General features: G+C 41.5%; 1 protein-coding gene across 2 annotated transcripts in view; it reads right to left on the reverse strand.

Annotated features, from left to right (window-relative positions):
- PSME4 (proteasome activator subunit 4) overlaps positions 1–12,312 on the reverse strand; it is a 106,123-nt gene extending 93,811 nt beyond the window's left edge. The window contains exon 1 of one of the 2 annotated variants that reach the window (XM_036263566.1): positions 11,872–12,312. In XM_036263566.1, coding sequence (XP_036119459.1) covers positions 11,872–12,113 — 242 coding nt within the window. In that variant the 5' untranslated portion in view covers positions 12,114–12,312. The remainder of the gene's footprint in view (positions 1–11,871) is intronic. The other variant, XM_036263567.1, reaches the window with a different exon arrangement.
- Between the last annotated feature and the right edge of the window lie 404 nt (positions 12,313–12,716).

A 12,716-nucleotide genomic window follows, 5' to 3' on the forward strand; every position in this document is an offset into this window, starting at 1 on the left:
GATGTCTCTCCCTCCCTTCTTTTCTCTCTAAAAATCAATGAAGAAAAAAAATTTTCAGTTAAAAAATGTGCAGGAATTGCATTTTAAAACAATAAAATTGACTAAAATGTAAAATATTTTAATAAATGGTGAGACAGGGACTTTTTTTTTCTTTATTGATGTTAGAGAGAGGAAGGGATAAGGGGAGAGAGAGAGAAACATCGATGAGAGAGAACATCGATTGGCCGCCTCCTACATGGCCCTCGCTGGGGATTTGGCCCACAACCCGGGCATGGGCCCTGACCGGAACTGAACTGGTGACCTCTTGGTGCATGGGTCGATGCTCATCCACTAAACCACAGCGGCCAGGCACGAGGATTGTTTATAATGTGTCTAAAACCTGACAGGGCTAAATGACAAATATTTACAGCAAGGAAAACTACTATGACCAGTGAAATCCCTGAACTCCAAATTTTAGACAGTAACTTCAACTCTTCCCTCTACCAAAATAAATATCAAACATTTTTGCTATAGCTATCAGTCTTTTCTTTCTGTTTATAAAGTGTCACCAAATAGAAAAAAATTTAAAAAGGCAAAATTGGCAAAAACTACAGGCTCAGGAATGACTTTGACTTTATTCCAGGACTAAGTCCTTCACCATTACACATAATATTGAAAATACAAATAACAGCTTCTCACTGCTAGAAACAGTGAATGAACGGTTAAAATGAAGTATTTTCTCATAAACCCACTTCTCTTTTCAAAAAGCATTTCTAGAGCAAATGACATGTACAGGATGAGATGAAGAGTTATGATTTAAACAGTTCCTGCAGGCCAAGAACTCACAAATTAGATGTGAGGAGACACATGCCCAGAAAACCAAATATACAGAAATAAGGGGATAAATGAAGTATTATTAGAGCTTTATGATTTTTTTTTTTTTTAAATCAAAGTTTCATTATGTCGAGTCATCATCAAACTGAATCTTAGAAGATTAGAAAGCTGTCACCATTCTGCATAGGCAACCCAAGGTCAAGAAATCTGAGCATTTGGGAAAAGAGGCACAGGAGACAGCTCTAGGTAAAGGAACAGAGTAAGAACAGGGTATTTCTGTGGCAAGAAGACACAATCAAGAGAATGTTCTGTATTCCTCCAATTTCCCCTCCAAAGAGGTCAAGCTGAGGATCAAAAAAGGAGATTCACCATCACAAACAAAACAAATAAACAACAATAAAGATATTAATTCCAAGTGATTGTTGGTATGGAACAAAGGCAAGTTAGTTGCTATTTAATATGAAGGATGTCTTATGTTTCCATTCTAGCTTGCTTTGCAACTCTCAACATTATAATCAACTTTGGATAGTCAGACTTATTAATTTCAACATAGTAGCCAATCAAGCATGAGAAGCATGGTTCTACAAGATTACTGATAATTCAAATTGCTCTATATGTTAGTCTCTCAGGCAAATCATTTAATCTCCCACATATTATATATGTGAAATCTGGGTGTCCTCAAAAAGATATGGTGATGGATAGTTAACATACATGACAGACATTCTAATTCAATTGTTCTAGAAAGTGGGAGGACACTCCAGGCACCAGTTGTTTTTTTATAAGATTCTTCCCAGATGTCTCTCACCATGTTTGGGAACCAATGCCCCTTAGCAAATTGAGTAGGGCATAACATATGCTTTTAAAAATCTATTTAAGTCATTAATAATGTAATACTAATACAATGTTTCAATTTATATTTCTTTAACTACTTACAAGGAAAAATGTATCTTAAGATGTTTGCTTACTATATAATTATTTTCTTGTGAATTATTTATTAATATCCTTAGGAACCTATCCATCTTTTAAGACAGCAGTTCTCAACCTGTAGGTCGCAACCCCTCTGGGGGTCAAATGACCCTTTCACAGGGGTCACGTAAGACCATTGGAAAACACATATTTCCAATGGCGATTCATAACAGTAACAAAATTATACAGTTATGAAGTAGCAACAAAAATAATTTTATGGTTGGGGGTCACCACAATATGAGGAACTGTATTAAAGAGTCGCAGCATTAGGAAGGTTAAGAACCACTGTTTTAAGACTTCCTTCTTCATGAAGTCTTCCATCTTTCCCAAGCAAAAGTGCTATCTCTGTCCTCTCTGCCCCTTAATAGATTGTACTTTGAGTGTTTTCCATATTCTATCTCACACTATAGTTACGCATGTATACATTACTGTATTTCTTTAGATGACTGAAAGATACTTGGTGGCAGAGATGACCCCTCTAAAATACCTATTTTACCCTTAGCTCTAACCAGAGATGAAATGAAGTAGGCATTCTGAGAAACATCTTTTTCAACAGACTGAATTGCCAGTGTATCTTTAGGAATATACTGGGCTTAAGTAATTATAAACAGCTCACCCAAGCTAATTTCTATTTTTAAAAGAGGGGGTAGCCCAGTCGGTGTGGCTCAGTGGTTGAGCATCAACCAATGCACCAAGAGGTCGCTGCTTTGATTCCCAGTCAGGGCACATGCCCTGGTTGTGGGCCTGATCCCCAGTGAGGGACATGCAGGAGGTGGCCAATCAGTGTATTCCCAAAGTCTGTCTCTCTCTCCCTCTCCCTTCTTCTCTAAAATCAATAAAGAAAAAATATTTTTAAAAAAATGCTTTACCGAGTGTCATTTAAGAGCCAAGCATAGTAACAGGCGATGGAAACATAAAATAAGTAAGAAATGGAGCATACAACTTAGGGAGACACAGGCAACTGATTATCTCGATACAATGCTCTGAGCACACACTTTAACAGCTGTATGGTCAATTCGTTCATATCTCTGTTTCCCCATATTAAATGGCGTTCTCCAAATTCCTTCTTAACTAACCAAGTCCGACCTCCAGGGTCAGCTGCAGTTCTCCTTTCTTGTGCAGTCTTCCCAGGCTACAAAGCCCAGGGAGCTTTCCTTCCTCTGAACATGTGGTTAAGAGCCCTGTGGTCATCAGGCAAATCTGTTACATAACCTCGCTTAAGTCTCATTTCTTCAGTGGTAAAATCAGGATAATAAACATACCTACAGTTCATAGGGTTGCTTGTGAAAATTAAATGACAGTAAAGCCCTTAGCAATAGTGCTAGCACACTCTAAGTCCTCTCAACACATGGTAGGTAGTATCTATAATAACGCCCTCTTCTAAGACCACTCAGGTTACTGATATTTAACTGCTGCAACTAGTTCATTTTCATCCCTTGTATCTTTATTTATTTATTTGTTTATTTTTAATCCTCACCCGAGGACACTTGCATTCATCTTCAGATAGAGTGGGAGGGAGAGAGGGAAGGAGAGAGAGAGAGAGAAACATCGATGTGAGACACATCGACTGGCTGCCACCCATACGACCCCAACAGGGACCAGGGACAAAGTGCAACCGAGGTACGTGCCCTTAGTGGGAACCAAACTCGGGACTCACTGGTCCACAGGCCAATGCTCTAACCGCTGAGCCAAACCGGCCAGGGCTTCATCCCTTGTATCTTTACAGCTTAATAAACAGGTGCTGTGATATGATCTGAAGTACAGAAACAAACCTGTAAAATCAGTAGCTTTCATACTGTTTGGCCACAACTCAAAGTAATAAATATATAACCCAGTATACACATATACATTTATAACTAAAACAAAGGCCATAAACATTCCCCCTTATTACTTCCAAATTCACTCTAATAACTCTAATTTAGTTCACCAACCAACAAACACCACCCCCTCCACCACTACCACCAAAAAGAAATACAATTGGTCAAGACTTACTATATGATCTACCCTTTGGTCATAATCCACAGTCTGGAAAATTCTCCATTAAGCACTTCACAAAGGAACACAGAGATAAAAACTATGAGACTCCCCCAAAGCAAAAAAACAAACAAATAAACAAAACACAAAGTGAAAGTCTTAAGATATTTGTCTGTTAAATTATTAATTTTAAAAAAGATTACATTTCTAAATCATTCCTGAATTTGTTAAGTAGTATTTTCCTCCACCATACACATAATAGGGACCTCTATTTGGTATATGTTGACAGAAATTTGGCAACATTTTATTTATTGGGGTCTCTAGAAAGTAACCTACCTTCCCTCAGAACACAAACTATCCCAACTAAAACTTTTCAGGAATCTGCCAAAAATATCAACACTCACATGCAAAAGGCTGCCTTCAAAATTTCTAGCTCTTAAGAACTACTTCACCCTTTGCTCAAAATAGAAAATTGTCAGAAAATGAAATGAAACACCCACACTTAACAGCTCAAAGATTACTACCAATACTTCCATTTAGACTGTTTACCATTAGATTATAAAGCATTTTTAACAATGCTTAAGCAATCTGCAAATTATTTAAACTACAATAATATTCTCAAACCCATTTCACAGCTGACTAAGTGTTTTTTCTTATAAAGGGAAAAAGCCTTGCCCTAGCTGCGTTGCTCAGTTGGTTTAAGTGTCGTCTCCATACACCAAGGTTTCAGGTTCCATCCCCAGTCAGGGCACGTACAAGAAGCAACCAATGGCCCTGGCAGGTTTGGCTCAGCAGTTAAAGTGTCAGCCTATGGACCAAAGGGTCTCAAAAGGTCTCAGGTTCAATTCTCGGTCAAGGACATGTACCTGGGTTGCAGGTTCCATTCCCAGCTTGGTCCAGGTCATGTGGGAGGCAACCAATCCATGTGACTCTCTCACACTGACGTCTCCCTCCCTTCCACTCTATCTCTATCTAAAAGGTCAATGGGAGAATATTCTCAGGTGAGGATTAACAAACAAAAAAAGAAAAAGCAGCAGCAGCAGCAGCAATCAATAAATGCATAAATAAGTGAAACAAACTGATGTCTCAAAAAAAAATCAATTAATAGATGTTTTTTAAATAGGAAAAGCCTTTATTATTAAACTTTAAAACTTGGGAACGAGGTATTACGAAACAGTCAAATTAGCATAAAAAGGTGTAGACCACTACCAAATTTCATCCAACTACATTTTTAATACTAAATATCTAACCATACAATTATTACAGATTTATTTTTAAATGTAATGTCAGTCCAACTCCCTGATACATCCAATATATACATCTACTTTCTTCTCTATTAACTTTGGGTTGGTGATGAAACACAACTTCTTCCTTAACCAAAATGCTTCCCGCCACTACTTTGATTAAATATATACTTTCTTTTGAACCCATTATTAAAATAGATCTCATCCAGATTCGAGTTCTCTATTTTGACTGTAAAAGTAACAATTCCTTGGGACGACATAATGCTTTAGTTTTCACAGAACAGAAAAGAGTTAATTCTAATGTTACTGAGGCCCTATGAATGCATACACCACTGTACTAAATGCTGGGAATGGAGGGGAGGAGATAAATATGGAAGACACTGACCTCAAGAAAGCTCACAGCAGGGGGAAGATGTGTACACAAAGAATAGAACAAGCATGAACAAGGGATCAAGAGCGAGTGCACTAAAAGGGAAGAAAGGCTGAGCATAAGCCAAATATGGAAGTAGCCAACCTCAAGATTCCAAATAAGAATATTTATAGTATGTGCTGCTTTTAACATTCCAGTGGTGATCTCAATGAATGTAAAGGTTTTTTGTTGTTTGCTCACTGTTACTTTTATTACCATGTTCTCAGCTTGCTGTTTACACAGTATAAATGAGATTTTTTAAATCTAATTTCTACAAAGAGAGAAACAGATCTGGATTTTGTATTAAGGGGTGGGGAGATTCACTAGAAATAATTCTCACTAGAAAGAAAGTTAACACCCAGGTTCCACAATAAGGACAGGTTTAGAAGTTGTGCACGTATTTACTAATAAATAAGCATCCCTTAAAAAACAAGAGTCTTCCATCATTTCACTTCAATTAAAAACATGTATTTCAGCCCGGCCAGTGTGGCTCAGTGGTGGAGCATCAATCTATGCACCAAGAGGTCGCCAGTTCGATTCCTGGTCAGGACACATGCCCAGATTGTAGGCCAGGTCCCCAGTGGGAGTCATGCAGGAGGCGGCCAATCGATGTTTCTGTCTCTCTCTCCCTCTCCCCCTAAAGTCAATAAAGAAAAAAAATTGTTTAAAAAAAAAAAGAACATGTATTTCAAAAATTTTTACCTTACAACACTGCAAGACCACTTGGGAAAAATTGTTTTTAAATGATATATTCAGATCTCAGAAGAACAACTTATGGTACTGCTTTACTAATTTTTTTTTTTCTAACTGCCTTTGCCTTTCTCAATCAGTGTAAGGTGTTAAATAAAATACACTGGTCAGAAAGAGAATTTTTTTAAAGCAATGAACTTAGAATTCATATTTTCTTTTCCCAAATTTCAAGATGAAGTTACACACCTTACCTAGTCTGTCCCAAATAAACAAAAATGTGACTAAGAGAGCACACTGGAACTTCCCCCGAGGGCAGATCTGTCATCGACATAGCACAAGTGCCAAAAGTGTCATCCACACAAGGCGCTCAGAAAATTATTTGTTCAGACTCCTGACTGACTACTTTGTATCCAACTATCTATTAACCTACCAACATCAGTGTCTTTGTTTTTAAAATGGGGATAATTCAAGGGAGTCCTTGTTGCCCTGGGGTTGATTCTGTATCTCCAAAGTGAAGAGGGGAGAAAAAAGAATGTCACAATATAAAAATGTTCATTAATAACCTATTTTGGTTTTTTTAGTTTTTTTTTTTTTTCTTTATTGATTTTAGAGAGAAAGGAAGGGAGAGGGAGAGAGAGATAGAAACATTGATTGGCCGCCTCCTGCATGCATGCCCCCCACTGGCCTACAATCTGGGCATGTGTCCTGACCAGGAATTGAACCAGTGACCTCTTGGTGCATGGGTCTATGCTTAATCACTGAGCCACACCGACCAGGCCATTAATAATCTATTTTTAATCTGTCCATGAAGTCTGTTTGTAGTAAACCTTAAACAAAACCAAATGAAATGAACACTGAGAAGTAAAATCACAAATTTTGCACACACACAAAAAAAAAGAACATGAGGTTGATCAAAGTGACAAGGACTATGGTTAATTTTTTTTTTTAAGTCTGATAATGGTATTGGTATTGACTTTTTTGGTCTAATTCCTTTTCCCTTAAAGATTCATATTGGAAGCACTTAGGAATGAAATAATATGCCTCTAAAATAATGTTAAGGTGATCATGAAAATAACACAATAGGCCACTGAGTTGATAAATTCTGAAAATGGGTGACAGGTACGTGGAGTTCATTTTATTATTGTCTTCCTTTGTGTATGTTCGACAATTTCCACAAGAGAAAAAAAATGTTTAAAGCAAAACAAATAAATATTAGAAAATTATTCAAATCACATATGAGATTCTGGCAGAAACAACCAGTTAACTAGTGAAAAAAAGACAAACCTTTCCTACTACTTTCTCTAACTGGTTCTCCCTGACGAATGTGGTAATTTGTCAAGATTTCAAGATTCTTTTACAAATAAAAAGCACTTGGCCCAGGCGGTATGGCTCAGTGGTTGAACGTCAACCCATGCACCAAGAGGCTGCTGGCTCGATTCCTGGTCAGGGCACATGCTCAGGTTGTGGGCCTGATCCCCAGTGGGAGGCATGCAGGAGGCAGCCAATCAACAATGTTCTCTATCGTCAATGTGTGTGTGTGTGTCTCTCTCTCCCCCTCTCCCTTCCTCTCTCTCTCAAAAAAAATCAATAAAGATAAAACTTTTAAAAAGAAAACAAACACAAATAAAAAGCACTTGTGTTTGTTATGTACTTCACAATTTCAATACTCAAACATTAGACACCCTATTAAGTACATCATGTTACTAGGCAACTGAGATTCAGTGGTTAGCATTTTCTACTTTCTTCCCCAACACAGAGATGATATGAATTTGGGTGCTTCTGTATTCACATTACTATTTTCCACAAGAGGCACTCAGCTTATTTGATAACTCCTTTCTTGAATAAATTTAGTGCATTTTATGTGGTGTCAACTGGTATAATCCAATTCCTGCCCAAGAGGAAGGCTACATACTGTTCTTAATAATGAAACAAGAGAACTACAGTTTCATTAGCAAATGAAATGATTCCTCAGTATAATACAGTCATTTCATTATAAAACAGCACAGAATATAAACATTTCATTGTAACAAACAAGACATCTAAATTTGCTTCATAATACATCAAGTCCACTTACTTCACTAAAATCAAAATTCTTTGAAAGAAATGATCATGAATGGGTAAGCTTGTAGGAAATAGTAGCCCATTCACTCATTGTCCCTCCTTTAGCCCTTTCTCCAGACCCATTTAAAGTAATAGAAAGCTAGCTGGAAAGGCACTTAAGAGACTAGCCCTAAGCAGGCATCAGGGGTTCAATAGAATGTTACAAAGAAAAAAAAATCAGTGTGGTCTTAGTCCACCTTAGGTACCCAATTCTGTGTGTAAGATTAAGATGTTACTTTCATGAAACAGTCCACTGCTAAATTTAAGTTTGAAACACCACTAACAGTCTACACTCCCACTTTCCAAACGAGGACTCTAAAGCTGAGAGAGGTTAAGCAAGACCAAGATGACAATGTTGGTGGCAAAGCCAGGTAGAGATAAACTGAGGTCTTAGGACTAGACCTCAGTACCTCTGATGAAAGGCCCTGAAGGCACCCTGGCCAGTCTGGCTCAGAGGTTGAGCGTCAACCTGTGAACCAGAGAGTCTCGAGTTCGGTTCCCTCTAGGGGCACGTGCCACAAAAAAAAAGAAAGAAAGGTTCTGAGGGAAAGGAAGAAAAAAAGGAAGTTTCAAAATTAACTTTCTTCAATTCCATTCTCTACATTGGCCATACAAGTAATCTACCAATACCTTTCATTTAGTGTCCTTGAGCTGTCTTTACTGCTGTTTTCCAGAGACCACTAGATTAGTTTGTACCTCTGTTTCCTTGCTTCTTAGAAAATGGCCCTGTAATATGTTATGTCACACAATCTCTCTTGAACAGGTTCTAATACTTTAAACTGTCTGCACAAGGGAAGTTGTGTCATAATATAGGACCAATTTTTTAAATACATACAAGTAACCTTTCTTCACAGAGATGCTAAACAGATCCACAAGTCTCGAAATGGACTGAAACACAATTATGATAACTACTAAAAGGTAAAAAATCAGAAAAGGGGAGCCCGAGTGCCTCTCAAACCAGAACTCTACCCCACCCAGATCTGTGACACCTAGATTAGGGATGTACACTTCTGGTTAGGGACCCAGTCCCAGTGCCTTTGAACAGCATTTGCATTCGGGTCTTCTTTATGAAGAAGGTACATGATCCTTTACAAACTGCTTACAGTCCTTGTGGTAAGATATACACTGGCTTATTTGAAGCTCTACAGGATAAGAAAATAAAATCATAAAATACCAGAGTGATGTTTCTCACAATTTAGTCCAAACCCCCTCATTTCTCTCCCAGGAATACCAAAACACATGATTAAAGTAACTTTCCACAGTCACAGAGCTAGTGGGAGAAATTAGATTTTATTTTCATTACTACTTTCAACTCTTATACAAAGTACTAAAAATGATCACTACTCAGGTAATTAACAGCTATCATCACATGTTCTGGCATCATTTAGATGTAAATTTGTGCAACACACAAGGCGTAATAAACAACAAGCACAAATATAAACAGGTCACCTTAACATGACTTAAGTTCAAAATGTCTCCTAGTGCAATCCCAAGAATCAGTTTTCAGCATTTAACCACCATCCCAAAATAAAATTCTACCTGATAGCATTTCTTGCTGGTAATTTAGATGTAAGTGGTTTTAGTCTCTTAAGATATTAAGCCATATAACTGCAATTTTGCCCTAAACACCAAGGACTGTGTCCAATGTATTTTTAGCCCTTCCTAGGCAAAAGTTACTTATACCTAAATAAGACAAAAATAATAGAACCCTAGGTGATAATTTGCCAAGCTTAGTAACAGTAAATATCAGAAAAAAATGCTTAACTATGCCTGTATAGAGTCTAGATCCATAAATCCAAATCAGACATGCAGTCACACATTGGTATATTCATATATTGTGCATCTAAAAGGAGTTGTTTGTGCCCTGGCTGGTTTGGTTCAGCGGTTAGTGTCGGCCTGTGGTCCAGAGAGACCGGGGTTCGGTTCCCGCTAAGGACATGTACCTCGGTTGCAGTTTGTCCTAGGCCCTGGTTGGGTCGTGCGGGTGGCAACCACTTGATGCGTCCCTTTCATGTTGATGTTTTTTTGCAATCTCTCCCTCCCACTCTATCTGAACAAAAAATTGAAAAATGTCCTCAGGTGAGGATAAAGAAATAAATAAATAAAATAAAAGGAGCTGTTTGTGTCCGCCAAAATGATTCTTCTCTGGCAAATCTAATCCAGGTGATTAAAGTGGGGAATTACTGGAACTGACAGTAACTTTATTTTTACTGTGCCCGAGTAACACAAACAACTAGGAGATTCACTTGAAAAATCATGTTAATTTAATCATTTATAAAACAGTCTTCTGTTTTAACTAAAAGTGGTTCTTCTCCCTGTTGCATTTTTTCCCCCAAGTCTCCTATGGATCTGAACAACACAAATTTTACTCACTAACCAAGAGGAGAGCTGTTAACCTTGACATTTTATTATGGTCACTCTTTGAAAAGGGCAACAGAAGTGTTTTTGTTTTGCTTTTTAATTAAAAAGGTAATTACTCCCACCACCTCTGCCAAGTAGGTATGAGAAATTTGTCAGAGGCTCCCTAATAATAGGCACAATCCTGTGAGGAAATGTAAAGAACACTATTGCATTACAAAATCCTGAGTCATCACCCAGTTCCCTCAGCAGACGTGGATAAACATTGGATAAGTGACCCGTCTTGTGTGTTCACACATTCACAACCCCACTCCTGAACATACAATGTTACTAGATTTCACGTACAGTTAACTAAACAAGATACAGCAAAATTCGTTTTTAAAAAGTTCTCTAACACAGTGAAGATACCTATCTAGCAAATAAAGTCTCTAACTTTCCCCCACCCCCTGGAAGTATACTTTACCCGTGTTCTCCTCATTTCAGTCGCATTATGGTTCACAGCCAGGTTATGCAAAAAAGAAAGTAATAAAAGACTAGAACTCCTGAAACTGATTCCGGTAATATACATTCATCTCAGCATTTCAAAATTAACACACGCCCGATACTAATAACTTCCAGGACAACCTGACAGCTCTCTTTTCTATTTTCCTTCGTACCGTACACTTCCAAAACAGGTGCAATATACACTTTCGCTAAGTCCTAAGGCTCATCCTTCTCGACATAAATGTCTAGCATACAGCCCAAGTGTGCGCTGAGGGCTGATTTTTAAATCAGCCTTTTCAATCAAATCCACAAAGACGGAGCAGGCCCCAAAAAAGTAGAACCTAGAAGTTCCCTTCGGCCTCCTTCCCATTCAGAAAGTTACTAGACACGAACTGAGAGCTGTGAAGAGGCGGAGATCATAGGGGAAGACAGAAACGGAGGCACTAGAAGTCAAGAGTTGCTCCCCCCCAAGGCGAACCCTCTCTGCAGCCCTTCCCGCAGGAGCACAGGTCCAAGCAGGACCCTCGGGGTCCGCTCGTCTTTCCCTGGGAACCCCACAGGTCGGAAGACAACAATCCGAGCCCTTGGGGGAAAGCTGCAAGCGCGGAGGTAGAGGGCCGGTGAGAACAGAGCCGGTCCCGTAGGAAAGTGGTAGGAAGGTGTGAGTGCTTCCCCAGGCTTCGGCAGCGACCCTGGGACGACTGCCCGGGGACCGCGGGCTTGCGCCGGGGCAGAGTTGAGGTCCAGCCCTCTGAAGCCGACAAAGAGCCGCCCCCGGACGCCCTCCCTCGGAGCCTTTGCCCCTGGCCCAACCGCAGGCCGGGTCACACTTACGTGGAAAGTTTCCTGGTCCAGAAGAGGCCCCCGGGCCACAGCTCTTGGAGCTGCACGGCCCGGCCCAGGTTGCTTTTGATCTGGGCCAGCTGCAAGTCGGACTCGGCGTCCAGCCGCTCGGCGTAGGGCAGCAGCTTGTTGTAGACAATCTCCTTCTGCGGGACGAAGGACCGCGGGCCCGGCCCGGGACGCCCGCCCGGCTCCGGCGGGTCCCCGCCGCCCGCCTGATCGGTGGGCTCCATGAGCTGCGGGACACCCTCCCACCCCCTCCCACCCGAACCCTCCCCGGCCCCCACCCCTCTGCGGGCTCCGCCTCCTCCGCGTCGTTGTCGCCCTGCGGCCGCCGGCGGCCCGTCGCCCTCGGCCCGACCGCTGGGCCCCTCCCCTGGCCGGCGCGCTGCTGGCCCCGCGCGGTGCCGGTTCGTTAGCAGCGGCCGCGGCCGCTCTGCTCGCCCCGCACCGGCCCGGCTGGTGACGCTGCAGCCGCCGGCCCGGAGGTTCCGGACGGGCCTCTAGTCACTTCCGGGGCGGGGCGGGGCGGGGCGACGGGGGCGGGGGAGGCGGGGGAGGCGGGGGAGGCGGGGGAGGCGGGGGAGGCGGGGGAGGCGGGGGAGGCGGGGGAGGCGGGGGAGGCGGGGGGGGCGGGGGGGGCGGGAGCTCGGGGGCCGCGCCTTCCTCGCCGAGGGCCGGGCTCGGAGCCCCCACCCTCAGGCTTCACGGGCCGAGCGCCGGCCGCCCCACCGGAAACACGAGGCCGGGTTCCAAGCTATTGTCCTTTCTGGCCGGGGTTGCTCTCCCGCGGCGCCTCTCCCGAGCCCGGGGTCGCTCTGGCCTCCGACCGGCGG

The sequence above is a fragment of the Molossus molossus genome, unplaced genomic scaffold (genome assembly GCF_014108415.1).
Source record: "Molossus molossus isolate mMolMol1 unplaced genomic scaffold, mMolMol1.p scaffold_m16_p_15, whole genome shotgun sequence".
Lineage (NCBI taxonomy): Eukaryota > Metazoa > Chordata > Mammalia > Chiroptera > Molossidae > Molossus > Molossus molossus.